Genomic DNA, 17,951 nt, shown 5'->3' with positions numbered 1-17,951 from the left:
CCTTGTCTCCACCTTCTCCACGCTTTCCCCCGCATTATCCAATCTGCCCCGGGCCCTCGCCCCCAAGACTAACCTGAATCCGGGACTGCCTCGGTATTTTTCAGATTTTGGCTCTTTTCTCCCGGCTATCGCTTATCTGCTCTCGCTTTTCCTTGCGTGTCTGCTGCAGGAAGATTCCTCAAAATCGCCACTGCATCCGCTGATTGGTGCACTACAAGCCAACAACCAACGGACGGTCCCGATAATGGGAAACAACGGGATACGGTGGCTTTTGCCCGTCATTTGGGACGTGTAACCCTGTCGCTGCCATGTGTATTTACATCTCTTAGTCCCCTCTAGTCAAGATCGACATTCCATTGTTGGCTTGGGTGGAATTGAAATCCATCTTACCCCCTTGTTGCTTATTTTTATACTTATACTATTTACCCCGCCTCAGATTAGCTGTCTAGGTTCTTATCTGCCCATTGCCATCATGACGGGTTCAATTGAGGATACAGGCACGGGTCCGCCCCGGTTTGACGAGAAGAATATGATCATGCCGCAGGAGAGCAGCGACATGGATCGTCGACACAGTCATCAGGAAGTGGCCGATTCGAGCTCGAATGAGGCTGGCCTCACAGAATCGGAGATGGATATCCCGGTAAGTTGAACCCTTTGTTCTGTTGTGTGGGTTATTCTCATATGTGGTCCATTTCAGATGACTTTCCGCCGCTTCATGGGATTTACAGCCATGGCCTTTTTGTGGACAGGCAGTCAGATCCCTGTTTACCTGTTTGGTAAGTAACAGTGATCTTACCACATGCGGGCGCATTCTAATCGGTTCTCCAGGAGGAATCCCTCCCTATATCTATGGATCCATCGGAGGAGCCGATCGGTGGGTTTGGTTTGTATGTAAATCTCCTACCAAATCCTCGATCAAATATTAACAGACCCATCTTCAGGTCCTGGCAAACTTACTCGGTCTTGCGGCAGTCTGTCCCTTTGTCGGATCTTTGTCGGATCTGATCGGACGTCGCTATGTCGCTATCATCGGAGCTTCCCTCACTGTTATCGGAATGATTGTCTGCAGTACAGCAAACACAATGAATATTTTTATCGGTGAGTCTACTAAGTAAACTCAATCTTATACTGGGACTGACTGAAATAGCCGGTATGGCGATTGCTGGCGCCGGCGCCGGCGTGAATGAATTGACTGCGCTGGCTGCAACCTCAGAGATGGCACCAACCCGCAAGCGAGGTGTTTATGTCGCCGTGCTGATTTTCACCATCATCCCCTTTACCCCGTCGGTTCTCTGGGCCCAGCTCATCGCATATTACAGTAGCTGGCGTTATGTGGGTGCATTCAGTGGAGCGTGGAACGCATTTGGTCTTTTGATTACAATCATGTTCTACTTCCCCCCCTCCTCGGATTAATACGGCTGGATTGAGCCGACAGGAGATTATCAGTCGCATTGACTTTGTGGGTGGATTCTTGAGCATTACAGGACTTATCGTCTTCCTAGCTGGATTGCAGTGGGGTGGATACATGGTAGGTGGTTTGAAGATCAATTCATGGGAGCGTTACTAATACTTGATGATTCCTCAGTATCCCTGGTCCTCTGCCCACGTCCTTGCCCCCCTGATCATTGGTTTCCTACTGTTGGTGGCTTTCGCATTCTGGGAGATCTATGGCGCCAAGTACCCAATTTTCCCGACACGGTTGAAGCAAGAACCTCGGACTTTGGGTCTTACCCTGGTTATTACTTGCATTTCTGGCTGCAATTTCTTCTCCGTGCTCATGTTCTGGCCCACTGAGTCCTTCAATGTCTACGGCCATGACCCTGTGATGGTTGGACTTCGCAGCCTGCCTATTGGTCTTGGCATTCTGGTTGGAGCTTGTATTGTTCTTGTGCTTTTGAGTGTGTTTAGGGGACATAATAAAGAGCTGTTGATTATTAGCAGTGTCCTCATGACTGCTGGTAAGTGGTTCCAGTCAAAAAATCAAAATCTCACTGGTACTGATCAATGAATTTTTCAGGTTGTGGTGCTTTGGCTGTTGGACGTGTCGACAATATGTATCAATTATGGGGGCTATTGGTCCTCGCTGGTCTTGGAATTGGTGGTATCGTTGTCCCCGCTTCGATTATAACCACTATCATTTGTCCTGATGTGAGTATTGACCCTTGGAACCATTAGCTGCCAATCGCTGACTCCCATAGGATCTCATTGCTACCATCTCTGCTCTCACTCTATCCATTCGTGTTGTGGGTGGTGGTATTGGCTACACCATCTACTACAACGTCTTCATCTCCAAGTTCGTCCCTAAGGCCACATACTACATCGGTGGTGCCATGGAGATGTACCTCAACATTACAGACGTCGAAGTCATCACTGAGGTTATCACACTCACGGGTGCTTCTCTGCTCGATGAGATCAAGGAAATCCCTGGGATTGCAGGCAATGAGACTGCCTATCAAATAGTGGTCGAAGCGGGCCAGATGGCCTACTCGGAATCGTACAAGTATGTGTATTATGTGAGTATTGCTTTTGGTGTGATATCCATCATCTCCGCATGTTTCTTGGGCAATATCACTAAGTACATGACCAACCATGTTGCGGTGGTGATGTGATCGGCAAAGTATATATATCGTGAGAGTGCACTTCGATGCCTGTCTTATCTTGACTTCTGTACCATTTGACACCAATTAACTTGATCGGAATTAAATCCATTATGATCTTGCATATCATTCACATGAACAAATAGCATGCAACTTAGTCTTGCCACTTCTGGTTCTGAAAGCAAGAACTTAGTTTCTGGAAGTAAATAAAGTGTAGCGTGGGGCCGCCGATCAATGACGCGCCAAGCCCGACAACTTTTTTAATCTGAACTTGTGCTTGACCTCCGCACCTCCATCAGCTGCCACAATGGCCTCCAATCTTGCCAAAAGGAAGCCCTTCAGCGCCTCGGGCTCCCATGGCTCAACAGGGGCATCTAGGAAACGCGCAAAAACATTCGATGCACGCACTCTAGCCGTCCAGTCCACCGACTCCGCCCTCTCGATAACGGGCGAACTCGATGTCGCCGCATACGCAGCTGCCCGGGCTTTCGAGATCCAGGCCCTGGAAAATGGAATGCAGCGATCAAAAGACGCACTCACAACACGAGCATTTCAGAAAGTGCCTCGCTCCCTGCGGAGACGAACAGCAAGTCACAATGTGAAACGGGTTCCGCGGAGGCTGAGGGCGAGAGCAAAGCGGGAGGTAAGTCTGCAATTATGTGACTTTTAGCTGAGGCATAGCTAATGCGTAGCTCTTGGAAATGTTAGATGATCGAAGACAAGACGCCGACCGTTACTTCTCGGAGACGCAAACCCACGCAGACCATGCGCATCCGGCTCGAAACTGCTAGGCGCCTGCAGAACCTCAATGCCAAGTCCAAGGCGAGACTTGCGACAAAAAAGGGCAAGGAGGCTCACGACGTGGCGACGGCGCTGAAGGAGGAGGGGAGCCATCCTTTCAATACTGCGCCGAGGATACCTAAGATCAAGAAGAACAAGCTTTCGCGACCACCCCCGCCGGAGGCTAAATTTAAGAAGCGTCAGCGTTGCAAGACTTGGTTGCCCACTCATATGTTTCATGCGAAGCGTGCTCATATGGCGACGACTAAGAATCCTATTTGGCGATTTGCAATCCCTGTGTCGCCTACGGAAAAGAGTTACAGGCCCACGCACAGAGCACGCGGGTCTCGGGGTGCTGTCGCGTGGGATATGAGTTACATGTCTACTGTACAGCTTGAAGGAAAAGAGTCGTGTATTGAGGCTGTTTTACGGACTGTTGGTGTTAATAGCGATGATGCATGGGGTTCCAAGGGCAAGAAGTGGAGAGCTGGTACTCGGTCGTTACCGGCATGGACATATGAGAAAGATTTGAAACGACCACTGGCGCCTGTTACATTTATTTGGTGTGCACAGCCGAAGGATGAAGATGTTGAAATGACCAGTGTCGACGAAAGCCAGCCAGCAAAGGATCCACGCCGGAAACTTTGGGTTCGAGTTCATCCATCGGCATTCCTGCATCTTTGGACAGATCTGCTTGAGTCTTCGAAGCGACAGAATCCCCCTGTTATGGTCGAAGACCTGCGATTCGACATTGGCAGCATTGAAATTACTGGACCGGGATCTGCAGAAGCTTTGCTCGCAGCATTGCGGCCTGTCCTAGGCTCAGATGGTCAAGCTCTAGGCCCTCAGAGCCCCGAGACTACTTGGTCCTCTTTACTGGGAGTATCAAACCCGTCCTCACTTCCCCAAAATGCTCTTCTGTCATTTGCCGTTTCCGACCCGCGCCTTCAATTCCCATCCCAAACACTACGAGTCCCGGATAACGAGTCTCACATGAATGATTTGGCCATGCTGCTTGCCAAGTGGTCTCCTGATCAAACACAAGGACCATCGCCCCTTTTCGAGCGCTCCAATCGCTTAGCAGCTACCCGTCAGCTTCCTAGCCAAAAAGCCATCAACCGTCGTCGGGGTCTCGCTGGTCCGGGCGTTTTTCCCGCTCCGCAGCCCAACGATCCACAAATTCCGGTCATGATCCTCGCAAACAAGCCATCTCCCTTGTCCAAGCAGAATACCGCACCCGGTTCATGGACCGTTCTCTTACCATGGAAGTGCGTCGTTCCTGTTTGGTACTCGATTATGTACTACCCACTTTCAAGCGGAGGAAACCCGCGCTTCGGTGGCTTGAAAGAACAGCAACAGCTTGCGTTTGAGGCAGGGGGAACCGTGGTTCCCGGGTGATTTCCCTGGAACCCGAGCTGGTTGGGAATGGGGTCAGAAAGAAGCGCAGAAGTCCCAAAAAGAGTGGGAACGAAGACCCAAAGGGCGCCGCTCTGAATTTAATAGTCTCGCCCTTGGCGCTGGCCGTCCGAAGGGAGAAATTGGACATGGCTGGGCTTGTGATTGGGAACGACTTCTCCAAGGACCATCACAAGATGTGGCTGATGCCATTCCTTCCAAGGAAGCAGCTGATGCTGACTCTTCCATCACTCCTCCTCTCAATATCCATAGCATCCGATACCCTCCTAGCAATACCGATCGCATCATCAGCAACCTCATCAAGTCTCCCCCCGGTCCTGGCGCCATTGCCCCAGTCAACCTGACACTTTGCAGTCGTGGTACACCCGTTCCCTGTGCCCGTATTTACCGTCTCCCTTCCGACCCGGCATTGCGTCAGAAATGGTTGAGCCTCGCCTCACCATCTAACAAGAATGCCGATCAGAAGCACAAGGGCCGCACAGCTTCGGAGCTGTCAGACGAAGAGGCCCGGCGTCAACTTGCCGAGTCATTGCTCTCGTGTTCTGCACCGGAAGGCGCGGCCTATGATTGCTTAGAAGTTCCCACTGAGGACGATCTAATCGGGTTTGTTACCTCCGGAAACTACAATCTTTCTGAGGGCAAGGGTACTGGTATTGGATCAATCCTCCTTTCGAAGGTGTTGATACCCAATGTTAAGCTGCATGAGAGGAAAATGTGTATCGTTCGTGCGGCTGGCGAGAAGTTAGGACGGTTAGGCACGTGGGAACTTGTCTAAGTTGATACCCTATAATCCACTGCCATGTAGAAGAAAATCATGAATGAACCATGCCTACGTGATATCCGCAGTACTTTGATTTTGAACCATATCTGTAAATTAGACTACGTAGAAAGTCAACAGTAGATCATCATTCCAGGATCGATTCCATCCCATGCTATTCATGGCAAACAAAAAGCGCTATCTATACAATACAGTACAGCAGCCATGACAGTCCAAAAAATCAAAAGAGAACAAAAAAAAAAAAAGAGATCTTTATGCAAACCGACAAACCCAAAGCGGTATCGAATCAGAACTAGAGTCACATCAAATCAGATCTGAATCTAACCCACAATACGATCCACAAAAGCAGTCTCCATCTTCGCAACCTCTTTCTTAAAAGCCTCAACCTCCTTCCAACAGTTCAACGGCCGACGATCATTAAGTCTCAAACAACCAACAACATCATTCTTAGCCTTCTCAACGCTCTCATCAATATCAACAAGCTTCCGTCGTCCATCCAACCGGCTCCGCAGCTTCTCGATCTCGCTGTTAACCGAGTCCCGCGAGATCTCGCGGCTGATGACGGGTGCTTGCTCGGAAGTCTCGACAGGCGCAGTGAAGGCAGGAGCGTCGTGCTCACGACCCGCGAACGGAATCCGGGGTGCATCCAGGTTCAATGAGCCGACTGGGTAGCCATTGCTGTGTGCGACTGGGCCTGTGGCTGCGGTGATAGGGGCGGGAGCACCGGTGTCCTTGGACTCGGAGATGCGCTTCTCGATCTCGGCGAGGGTTTGTTTTTCGCGCTCGTGGAGGCGCTTAAGTTCGGCCGCGACGCGGTTTTGAATTTCGAGCTCCACGGCCTTGGTGCGAGAGGAGTCGGTCTGGTTGAGTGAGTTTCTGTTTTTATGTCTGGGATTGGATTGAGACTTGTTTGGCATGTAGATAACGTACCTCGGAGGTGGATTGGAGGGCCTCGACTAGGTTGGAGGAGAATTGGATGGGGGAGTTGCTATACGGGTTCTGTGTTAGTTTAGAGTATTCTTTGCAGATTGCGTTTTAGGTGCTCGTGAGATTGAGTCGATGGCAAGCTGGTTGTCGTCGCAATCGATCCATTGATCTCCAATAACCGGAGCCATGTTCGTTTCCCGCTTGTCGTGCTTTCGGAGGCGCAGGGAGAGGGGGGTTCGGGAAAATAGTACCTGGAGAAGACATGCTTAGAGTCACCCGCAGCCTCGGGCTTAGAACTACCAGCACCCATGATTGTATATGTCCGAGATTGCTGTCGAATCAGGTCTAGAGAAGGGCGGATGTGTGAGATGCAGTTCACCCGAAGCTCCGATACTTCAGATCACGTGCTACTAGTCATCATTGAGTTCACTTGCCAGTTGGCGCCTACCGCCTAGCAGGACTTGCACGACTGCTTAATCAACTATCATTTTGGTGATTGCCAAGATAAAAAACATATTTGAGGGCTTTGCTTTAATACGTACTGTTGAATTGGATGATGTACTCAAACAACGTATATACTGAGAAAGGAGTCATGCATAATGATTGTATTCAACGTCATTGTCCAAGAAAGAACGGATGCTTTTTAGTTAGAAGTTTATCGGTCCATATAATCTTCCTTCGCAGCCACCATTGTCTCATCTGCGTTCAGTAATCGAGGATTGTACCTCGTGAAGCAGCAGGTATTCATACATATATCTTCAATCCTGCCATTCCAATTAGCTTACTGGGTTGATTATGTTGCTTGCATTGCATCGCACTCTGCACGTCCTACTGCCCGCTCAGCTAGGTAGCCGTTGGCCTAGTCTCGATCAGCAGTACGATTTCATGGTTCTGGTGGGATCGAAGTCTTGCATTGCTCACTCCCGAATTCTCTGTGTCATCGTGCATGTGTGCATACAATTCGCATGCATGTCTGTATAACAGACGAACCGCCACAGAAACTCTAAAAACAAGGTTTCTGGTTCAACATAGGTATTATCATCGGGCTAGACAACTCTTAGTGACGTCGGTCAGTTGGCCCTAGATCTATGATTTTTTAATCTCCACATGGGATTCTGTGCAGACCATTTTTCCCTCTAACCCCAATGAAGAGCTAGTTTTTCCCGTAAGATTAAACCTAGTTCCGTTGGGACCACCTTTCTAGAAGAGGTTTGGGAGTTCCTGAATCCACCCATTTGGTAATGAGAACTGTGTGTCAAGCATTCTCGGTATTCCGTCCACTCGGGCCAATCCGCCCGATTTCAGTCGGAAGCCGAATGTGTGATGCCGACCCATCCCGAACCACCGAGAAGCCCAGGGACTCTAAGGGCATCCAATCGCAGAATGTCTATAGTACTGAGAATATACACGAATCGGGCATCTTACGGGCATCTACGGAGATTCCCCGTGCACCTGCATACGACACTGTGCAGCCGAGCGCTTCCCCGTGATTCCTTGCCTTTCCCGTCCCCTGTTCGAATTCCCCCGACCTCCCGCGTTGTTTTAACCACTGTCGCTCACCGGTGAAGTCGGGGAAAAACGTGCCATGGAGAGCCATTGACCATTCACAGCCACTCCCCACATCTTCTCCGTGGTTTCAAGGAAATGGGTTTATGCCGTCATTGAGAAGAAAAAGGGAAAAAATAAAAAACGGGCATGCAACACGGAATGGTAGTGTAACCTCGTCGGATGCAAAAGCCTCTTCATGCTGAAGCAGTGTTTTTAATTCCGGTATAGATGTAAAGCGAACGAGAAAACAAAGCGAAAAAAGCCGACTCTGGGGAAAAAGATACAGCCCAAGGGACTCCGGCGAACCCGGTGTTTTCGAAGTGTCTTAGTGGCAATACGTAGTCGAGTCTCGTACCGCAATCGACTGCCAAGGGAACTGACCTCATGGGAAGTGAACCCCTCCTCCCACTTTTTTCTCTTTATTTTCTTTTCTATCTTCTAAGCTTCTCCTTACATTCTTACACTATTCCTTCCCTCCAGGATATCCTTATCCTTCTCTTCTCTATTCTATTCCTCTTTCTCCGCCAGCATTACCTTCCGTGCCCCGCCATGTCCTCCCCGCTGTTGGCCGAGGCCACGCGCATTGCGCGCGAGTTCGATTACCCCGCCGCTCAGGTCCAGCGCGGGGTTGCTGAATACATCCGTCAGTCCAACGAGGGTTTGGCACAGGAAAACACCACTTTGAGCCAGATCCCAACGTTCGTGACCGCGGTGCCCAATGGCACGGAGAAGGTACCGTGATGCGATCTGACTGCGCCCCGAAAGACCCCTCCCAAAGCTGACACTATGCATTAGGGTCTGTACCTGGCTGTTGATCTGGGTGGCACCAACTTCCGTGTTTGCTCCGTTCAGCTGCACGGCGATACCACCTTCTCCCTCACCCAGTCCAAGATCATGATTCCCCGGGAACTCATGGCCTCCGGAACCTCCAAGGACCTTTTTACTTTCCTCGCTCGCCAGATCGAGGCTTTCTTGCGCATCCACCACAATGAGCACTTTGAGGCTCACCAGCGTCGGAAACGGGAGGGCAAGGGTGTGGAGGAGCTGTTCGATCTCGGTTTCACATTCAGTTTCCCCGTGCGTCAGGATGGTATCAACTCCGGTACTCTGATCCGGTGGACCAAGGGCTTCAACATTCCCGATGCGGTTGGTCACGATGTGTGCGCGCTGCTTCAGTCTGCCATTGACGACCTTGAGCTGCCCGTTCGCGTGGCCGCCCTGGTCAACGACACCGTTGGTACTCTGATGGCTCGCTCTTACACCTCTCCCGGTGAGACCGGTACTCTTCTCGGTGCTATCTTCGGTACAGGAACCAACGGCGCATACGTTGAGAAGATCGATAAGATCACCAAGCTGCAGCACATGAAGAACGCACACTTCGATACCCAGACTGGCGAGATGATCATCAACGCTGAGTGGGGTAGCTTTGACAACCAATTAAGCGTGTTGCCCAGCACCGTCTATGACCGTGAATTGGATGCGGATAGCAACAACCCTGGAATCCAGATGTTCGAGAAGCGAGTCTCTGGAATGTTCCTGGGTGAGATCCTGCGTCGGGCTTTAGTGGCTCTGCACAAAGACTCCAAAGTCGGTCTTTTCTCTGGTGCCTCGATTACTTCCGATGGCCTTCTCTACCGCCAGTGGGGTCTTGACACCAGCTTGCTCAGTGCGGTCGAGGCCGATGCAACCCCTCAGATGACCGATATCAAGGCTGCTCTCAAGGACCACCTGAACATCGAGAACGCCAGTAATGAGGACTGTCAAGCAGTCAAGATCCTGACCCACGCTATTGGCAAGCGCGCCGCTCGTCTCAGCGCCATTCCCCTTGCGGCCATCCTTATCCACACTGGCAAGCTCCAGACAGATGACATGGTTGACGTTGGCGTTGATGGCAGTGTCGTCGAGTTCTACCCCAACTTCGAGGGCCACCTGCGCGATGCTCTCCGGGAAGTTACCGAGGTTGGCGCTGCCGGCGAGAAGAAGGTCCGCATTGGAATTTCCAAGGATGGCAGCGGTGTTGGTGCTGCCCTGATCGCCTTGGTCGCTAGCAAGGATGAGACCTTGCAGAACCCCCACGAATAAGCCTGAGGTCGTCATTTGAGATTCATCAAATCACCTCACCTTTGCCACATCTCTACAATTCTACTTCTTTGGGCTGTTACTCGCTGGCTGGGCCAGTCGTCATTGGTGATCTTGAGCTTGTCATTGTGACATGTCAAAAGCGTACTTAGCCTTGGTCTGAGTACCATTGGTATCTCTGTATCTCATCTCACCTGCCCATCCTTTACCCATTTTCTTTGCATGGCCCATTCCAAGGTATAGCTGCTCAGCGCAAGCCAGCCGGGAAATAAACAGGGATTGATACCTGTGGGACCAGCAGTTTCACGCGTCACGTCTTTATAGTTCATCTATTCACCTATCAATTCTGCTCTTGCCTAGTTCTTGCAGCAGAATGTATCATTAGCTTTGATCCGGTCTTATGGAGTTGCGCCATCTGGCGCGGGAGGGCATCCAATCTCAGTACATTTTTGCATCTATGGATCAATTTCCAATCAAACATTCAAAGCAGTTTCTTGATCTGCCGATCTGCCGCAGTTTCACGCGATGCTTTTTTGAAAGATGGCGAAGTAGATAAAAGATGTCTCAGGGCCACTGAATACTTGATCACCACCACATCTGCCTGCCGATAGAAGGTAGACCAATACACATGTGGTGTCACAAACTACCCCAGCTTTACCCTAATCGCCGGCTGTACCCGTAAGCACTATGCCTAACGCGGTAGATTGACATCGATCACTGTTTCGAAATTATTCCTATGAAACGTTTCATGCGTGATTCTACCAGGGAGCGTTCTCAGTAATCATGCTGATATGCAAATTGAATCAGACGTGGACTTCTAAATCCCCTTATGATATAAACCCGCTCGGTTCAAAGACCTGCTATAAAGAACATTGAAATATAGGAAATATAGGATGACAGACTAAACCGCTGCGTAAAGACTCAGGTAAATACCCCAAATAACCCCACAAGCACTTCCAAAAACGACGCGACGGTCGACCGGTATGACAGTATACATCAAAGTAGAGACAACAGGACGATACTTCATCCTTGCAATCATGATAGGACGGAAATCCTAGACAAATTAGCACCGAAAAAAGAAGACCAAGACTGGGAAAAGCGACATACCTCTAAAACCAACTCCCACAGCCGCTTCAAGGTCTCTCCCTTTAAGAAATGAATCAGGACGATAAATAGCACAATGTTCATAACGCCCGCAACCGTCTGATCAAGAAGAAATTTCATCGCAAAGCTATGCAGACCGGACTTCCTAGCTCGTGGGGCCCATTTCTCCTTATCCTTGTGGGATGGAAGAGAGTCATCCGAAGCGGACGAGGAGAATAAAGAACGAATGAATGAAAATGAAAGCACTGATTTCAAGGAACAAGACCGTGATGAGCACCGAAAGACATTGCCTATCTCAGCGCGTGATGGAAAACCAGGATACCGCGCCTCCAGGGCGCGTTGCCAGTAGAAATTGATCGGCACGATCAAAATGCCATAAGTGATGAATTGCAGTAGCGCTAGGGTGTTAAGCGCGAAGGGTGTCTGAATCATGAATTAGCCTTATCATTCTTCTGTGGGATTTCACATTTCTGCTCATAGTTTCCTCTGCAAATGCAGTCACTCACGGTGTTGTTGCGCTGGTCGATCAGCTGTGCTAGGATATTGGACAAGGCATTGAGAAACGTCGACTGAACGAACGTCACAGTCAGAGGCGACGGCATAATCTTAGTACCACCGAGCCAGCCATAGAATACTCAGCGAGGAGTTCTAGGCGTCCTGAAGGGTTATTGGGGGTCTATTGAGATTGTCGTGATTGAGCTGGGGGCTGCCAAGACGCGCAAACGTGTCCTGACTAACCTTCGAGATGATAAGGATTCTTATCGTTACTCCGTTCCGAACTACAGCCTCGTTTACACTTTATTTTCTCCTTGATTGAATTCTTTCATAATATCATTGACTGAAATGACAAGTGCAAATCCCTAGGCTGCAATCGCTTTTTGAAACTCTACATTGGGCCCATTCTTCGCACTGGTAAAGTGATCCACAAGCGCCAAATGGCCGCCCGCATCCTCGCCAACGCGATCAGCCAAAGTCATATCAAATAGGAAGACCAGTCGCGCCAATGTAAGCCGCATCTCCATGAAAGCCATGCTCTTTCCTATGCACCCACGGGGCCCGATACTAAATGGGCAGAATGCTCGACGAGCGATCTCAATCTCCTCCTTGGTAGTTGTCCACTCGGCGCCAGATACCGAGCACGTGGCGCCCTCAATCCAGCGCTCGGGCACGAACTTCTCTGCTGAGCGGTAGTACTGCTCCTGTCTGTGGATGGAGTAGACAGGCGTACCGCAGTCTGTTCCAGCGGGTAGGAAGACTCCGTCGACCATTGCGCCGCCTTCCATGACCTGGCGAGGGATGGCACCAGGTACAGCGGGCGCAAGTCGAAGTGCCTCATCGATACATGCTTTCAGGTATACCAGCTCATTTAGTCTGGTGCCACTAATAATCTCTTCGACGTGGGTAAAAGCATCGCGGACTTCTTTGCGTAGTTTGGCCTGTGCTGCTGGCGACCGGACAAGATGGAAGAGGGTGGCGGCGAGTGTTGTGGAGGTCGTGTCGCTGCCCGCGATCATCAGGACATTAGCTTCACCCCAGAGTTCTGGAGTTGTTAGACCTTTGCCTGTTTCGGGGTCTTTGGCGTTGAGTAGGTAGTAAAAGAAGTCCTTTTTCGCTTCACGGCCGGCCATGGCTCGTTCCTGTGCACGCTTATTCGCCTCCACGCGAGAATTCATAATGAAGTTCCATCGGTCTTGGGTGAGTTGTCGGATGAAGATTTGGTCGAGATGCCAGCGATCAAGAGGCATCCAGAGGCCACACTTAATGACTGTTAGAGTCTTTTCACGCTGAAACATACAAGACAGGTCTTTGGACTTACGACGTAATGCCGGTTCGCGGCTCGATCCACCAACCCGATCATATGTCTCTTTCCATCAGCAATAAGCATATCAAAGCTTTTTCCAAAGCACAGCTCTCCCATCACATCATACGAAAGGTAACTGAACCAATCTCCCATATTCCGCACCACGCCCTTGGAGTCGGGTGGACTATCCTCATTCGCGCTGTAACCCGCCAGGGAGGCACAGAGCTGTCGCACATGCAGCAGCATCACATCCTCCATGCCCTTCAAAGCCGCCTCTGAAAATGCCTGACTGAGCACACGTCTTTTCCGCCCATGCATGGTCTTATCAATGGCGTTGTGCGTGTTATACACGCCCTTGATGGCCGGGAACGCATTATAGAAATCTGCTTTCTGAATCCGCTTCCCATGACCGTAGATATCATGCAGGCCACGATCGCTATTTACCGAGACAAAATTCGGCGCAACTCGCACATGCGTTCCGTACTTCTTGTGTAAATCATGTAGCCACAGGTGTCGATCACCTTTTAGACCGTGGTAGAGCTGGACCCAGGGTGTGAGAGAAGCGAGGAAAGGACCTGGGATACGACGGAGTGGATGAACGAGACGATTGTATAGCGCGAAGGCGATTGTCTGTTCATTTTTACTTTCACGTTAGAGGTACATGTACTGCAGGTAAGAAAAAGCAAATCATGCATAGATCACCACGCCTATCAAAGCGGCTGAGAGAATATACATACCAGAACGCCTAGCACCGCGGCCAAATCCAACACCACCCCCTTTATAGTCATGGAATTTAACACCGGTTCGACGAGCATGATGTCTGTTCACACGTCATCTGTGATTAGTTTCGTGTTGCTTATCTTTGGTTGCGAGGGACTTTATACTTGCACCTGATCTGCCACCGCGGGTATCCGCGCCCAGCCGAGTTCGGTGTCTATGACGACGGATCCCGCCCAAATGCACAGGGTTTAGCTTGGAATGCTGACGGATGGGGAATGAGAGCTCGCGTTTATCCTATCTTGCGGGTAAAATCGGATATTTCATGTTTCACCGCGAGTCTAGGTGGTTTGTCAACGAGAGGGATGGAGCAAAACTCAACCCCACACGGCTTTCGGGTGACTTATGCTTAAATTGCTATTCGCTCGTGGAAATTGTGGGGGATGAATTGCATCAATCTGTGCAATTATATGGGAAATTCAAAAAAGTTTAATGTGAAAGCTTCTAAGTTTGATTGCTTGATGACAGATTATGCATATGGCTTAGATGTCTCTCTTTCATGTCTGTAGACACCTGTCCACGATAAAGCTGATCACTTTGGGGCTCCATCAATGTAGTGAACTAGCTGCCCCTCAATTGAGTACCCACTGCGGCTTCCAGTGGTACTTTCCAAGATGTGCACCGCCGATACCCGTACATTTGGATACTCCGCTGGTGCGGATCAGTGTCAACTATCCATGCCGAAGAATCCGAATCTCGTGGCATTTTCTTAGGAGCAAGTCGATTTCAAGGTTCAAGGTGGTCGAGCTTTTCTACTTCTCACGGATAGCTAAGTTGCACGAAGCCGTAAATTCCTTCACCAGTCTCAGAATCATATCACACAGCATAAGTATTTATGTTTTATGAGTCCACCTTCAAGATCCACCCGGGCGCTGACTATTTACATAATGTCATCCTGTACACGTCGGTTTTCTATTTCCGCCCCGAGCTCTCCGATCTCGCAGCCGTTTTGCCCGCTAAGACGTGCGATACAGGCCCCATCAATCTACCACCGACAAGAAGCCGGCTCTGACCAAGCCAGTCAACGCTAGCTTACCCAGATAAGCCGCTAAAATTAACTGAATCCAAGCTAGGGCCCTTGGCGTCAATTTTACAGCGATAGATTGAAAGATCCGCAAACTTCCAAGCTGGTCTAGATGTGAAGACGTGTTATGCATTATTAGTATTCCTAGTCTGGACAGCTCTTGAATTCCAAGCGACAGTCACAATTTCGAATGAGTGTCCCGGGAGGATATGCTTATAAAACATACTCAGGGAAGACCGATTTCTCATGGTCGGAGAACATTGAATGAAACTGTCGAATTCAAGAGAACTTTGGAATACAAGACAAAAAATATGAAGAGTACAGCTCAAATGGATATCTAAATTAAGGTCCAGATATTTTGTTATCTATATAGGGATGCACAAAATCAGCCCACGTGAATAGTAAGCAGTTGGAAAGAGCCAACGGACAACATTCTCATTATGATAGCAACATTCAGAGGATTCTGCAGTGGAAACACTGCTTTCCCACTATCTGGTCATAATTCACAAGAAAATCAAGATCGCCACACATCGTGTAGTCTGGGCTGGATAGGGCAGCCAGTGGGCACCACAGAAACCCGATTGTCACCCGATTCCCAGGTAACCGTGCCATTCGGCTCAATCTTGTAGTACTTGTACTCGAATGGAGTACCTGCAGTAACAAGTTCCAGACTACCAAACCACAGATTGTCCGTCTCAGTGTAAAGTCCAGCACTGAGTGCTAATCCATCACTAGTATCCCAATTGCCGAGTGCACTGATATTACCGGCGATGTAAACGTTTTCTCCATAATAAGTATTCTCGATGACGTAGAATGTAATGGGTACGACATCAGTTGCGGGAACACAGCCAACAGTGGAAGTAGGGAATGTCGAAGTGGCAGCCTTGTAGGTTCCGGTCACAGGTGAAGCAGAGCATGTAGTTGGGATAGTTTTGGCGGATTTCTCGCCCCACGAGCCAGGCACGATCGATTCTCGGCGTTGAACTGCTGTCAAAAAGGAAGCAAACGACCATGTCAGATCATTTGCTGAGAGTGGGACACTGGTGTTTCGGTTGTACTGCTCTGCCAATGAGCCGTTGCCAGGGGTGTATTTCTGTACAAGGCCGACGAAGCCGTCGGCATAGGTGCGGATGGAGGATGTGAGTGTCTTGTAAGTCTGACTCTTTGCCGAGTAGGAGCCAGTCTTCACAGATGAGTGGAAATCCCTGAAGAACGCCAGCGAGGTCTCAGTCACCTCAAGGGCGCCAATCTTGTTCCACTGATACAAGGCATCATATAGCAACTCAGCGGATGCCAGGGTAGTGAGATACCTATATAGTATCTCTTTGTTAGCTTCCAAGAGCTGGGAAAGACGAAAGTATAAGAGATCAACTCACCATGGGTTACCTCCTTGGTAGACATCTTCTGGATAGCGGCCAACATTGGTAGCAGAACCCTCGGAAATGCCACCATTGATTTTATAGATTGAACGGAAAGCATCGACATAGACCTTGTGGTTGGCCAGCGCCCTGGCAGAGCAAGGCTGGAAAGTCGAATCATCGCACAAAGCTTCGGGATCAAAGGTGTGAATGCTTCCCAAAATGGAGTTTGCATCAATACCAGTACGGCTGGTGTCGAGATTGATATTTGCAGTGATGTATTTTCCATTCCAAAAACTCTGCAGGAAGCACAGAACCTGGGGTGCCTGAGATGAACAAGCAGGGCATGACTTGCCAAGCTTTCGTGCCAGAGTAGCTCCCTGCACCAAAGCACGGTGTTGAACGGCCAATGTGAAAAATGAAGATCCATCAAGCTCCTCCCAGAGGTCAAAACCGGTATTATTCCAGTACTGGCCAACATATGCCAAATCATTTGAGATAATAGGCCACATGATATTTACTGCCTCTGACTTCTGACCCTTGGAAAGCAGGTAGTTCGTGTATGTGATCAAAGCAGTCGCCCGGAGAGCGGGACCGTCTCGCTGAGGCCGGCCCCAGGAACCAGTGAAGGGATTCAAGTTAACTTCAAACTTGGGCTCACCGAGACCTGAACCATCCTCCAGGGTCCCAGATGGATTGGATACATTCTGCAAAACTGCTTGCGAAGAGACATAGTTTCGAATATCGGTTTCCAACTCGCTCTTCTTCAAGCCGAATTTGGAATTACCACTCTCGAACAGATCAATCAAGCATTTGAAAGTCAATGCGGAATCACGAGTCCATGTATAAAAGTCTGAGAGATACAATTAGAATTGCAAACAATTGGTGTCTTATTCACTTACAGTCTGGATCCGCAGTGTTGGGACTGGCAACAAACAAGCCAGCGGCGGTACCAGGGGCTTTCGCACCCTTGTTCCCCAGATTGTCGATTATACCCTGGTACGACCGTAGGCCTTCCTTCGATATGAACGAGTCTAGGGAACTCAAGGGATTTGCGGCTGCCAGCTGTCCTCCCACAAGGACTCCAGCAAGGGTTAAAAAAGCTGACCGCATTTTGAATGAGCAAAAAAACCCCAGAATCGAAAGAAACCACAATTCGCTCGTAACTCGAGTACCAATGTGACTCTAGCAGTATTTATATTTTCTTCAGCGTTCTTCAGTAAATCAAGTTCGTGCAATGCGGAGAAGCAGCTCCTCCATACTAATTACCGATAATTTCCCGACTTCCGAGCTCCACTCATACTTGCCGAGTGGTTCAAGCTTCTTGAAAATTACCTACGCCCCGAAGTATGTTGCGCCTCTATACAAGGAAATGACTTGCAAAGAATCAAGAAACGTCGCAATGAGTGTATTTCCTGGAATGCAAGATATATGGGGACAATTACCTCGAATGAAAGGATACACCCACCTAGCCGCATGTTTCTCTCATCCCGCAACAGCATCTCGAGAAACAATCGCTGCACATCTCCAAGCAGCAACCCATAAGATTACATCAGCCCTCCCGTGGCTCGGTGGCGCAGTGATAAACTTAAATACAAGCCTAGGCTGTACGGGCAGCTTCACGGTAGCCCAATGCCCACAAACAGAAAACATCCTCAAAATCCAAGATCTATCTAAAGACTGCCCATCTTTCAACGAGATAGTCCACGCCAAAGCTTCCAGTGACCAACTAGATGGAAGCCTACTCTCAACAGAAACAGCT

At 49.5% G+C, this 17,951-nt stretch overlaps 6 protein-coding genes across 6 annotated transcripts; 3 read left to right on the top strand and 3 right to left on the bottom strand.

Annotated features, from left to right (window-relative positions):
* Positions 1-472: 472 nt before the first annotated feature.
* On the top strand, positions 473-2,609 carry N7484_001061 (putative MFS drug efflux pump; the record flags this gene model as incomplete). The annotated part of the gene is made up of 9 exons (XM_057111481.1): positions 473-640; positions 698-776; positions 829-887; positions 942-1,098; positions 1,148-1,385; positions 1,447-1,528; positions 1,586-1,958; positions 2,018-2,148; positions 2,199-2,609. 9 exons carry the CDS (start codon positions 473-475, stop codon positions 2,607-2,609), a joined length of 1,698 nt encoding a protein of 565 aa, XP_056976218.1.
* A 295-nt stretch (positions 2,610-2,904) lies between these two features.
* On the top strand, positions 2,905-5,568 carry N7484_001060 (ribonuclease P/MRP protein subunit POP1; the record flags this gene model as incomplete). The annotated part of the gene is made up of 3 exons (XM_057111480.1): positions 2,905-3,240; positions 3,306-4,760; positions 4,813-5,568. The coding sequence occupies 3 exons, from the start codon at positions 2,905-2,907 to the stop codon at positions 5,566-5,568; spliced, it is 2,547 nt and encodes an 848-aa protein (XP_056976217.1).
* Positions 5,569-5,891: 323 nt separating this feature from the next.
* N7484_001059 (Mic19 family protein) lies at positions 5,892-6,808 on the bottom strand (the record flags this gene model as incomplete). Its single annotated transcript, XM_057111479.1, has 3 exons — positions 5,892-6,431; positions 6,502-6,559; positions 6,750-6,808. The coding sequence occupies 3 exons, from the start codon at positions 6,806-6,808 to the stop codon at positions 5,892-5,894; spliced, it is 657 nt and encodes a 218-aa protein (XP_056976216.1).
* Positions 6,809-8,595: 1,787 nt separating this feature from the next.
* Positions 8,596-10,128, top strand: glkA (glucokinase glkA; the record flags this gene model as incomplete). The annotated part of the gene is made up of 2 exons (XM_057111478.1): positions 8,596-8,778; positions 8,842-10,128. The coding sequence occupies 2 exons, from the start codon at positions 8,596-8,598 to the stop codon at positions 10,126-10,128; spliced, it is 1,470 nt and encodes a 489-aa protein (XP_056976215.1).
* Positions 10,129-12,089: 1,961 nt separating this feature from the next.
* N7484_001057 (cytochrome P450) lies at positions 12,090-13,845 on the bottom strand (the record flags this gene model as incomplete). Its single annotated transcript, XM_057111477.1, has 3 exons — positions 12,090-12,986; positions 13,046-13,660; positions 13,768-13,845. 3 exons carry the CDS (start codon positions 13,843-13,845, stop codon positions 12,090-12,092), a joined length of 1,590 nt encoding a protein of 529 aa, XP_056976214.1.
* A 1,500-nt stretch (positions 13,846-15,345) lies between these two features.
* Positions 15,346-17,302, bottom strand: N7484_001056 (putative glucan 1,4-alpha-glucosidase; the record flags this gene model as incomplete). Its single annotated transcript, XM_057111476.1, has 3 exons — positions 15,346-16,141; positions 16,208-17,042; positions 17,092-17,302. 3 exons carry the CDS (start codon positions 17,300-17,302, stop codon positions 15,346-15,348), a joined length of 1,842 nt encoding a protein of 613 aa, XP_056976213.1.
* Between the last annotated feature and the right edge of the window lie 649 nt (positions 17,303-17,951).

The sequence above is a fragment of the Penicillium longicatenatum genome (genome assembly GCF_028827895.1).
Source record: "Penicillium longicatenatum strain IBT 33135 chromosome Unknown contig_1_segment0_segment0, whole genome shotgun sequence".
Classification (NCBI taxonomy): domain Eukaryota; kingdom Fungi; phylum Ascomycota; class Eurotiomycetes; order Eurotiales; family Aspergillaceae; genus Penicillium; species Penicillium longicatenatum.
The sequence above is the reverse complement of the archived record's forward strand: the minus strand, read 5'-3'. Positions and strand labels throughout refer to the sequence as shown.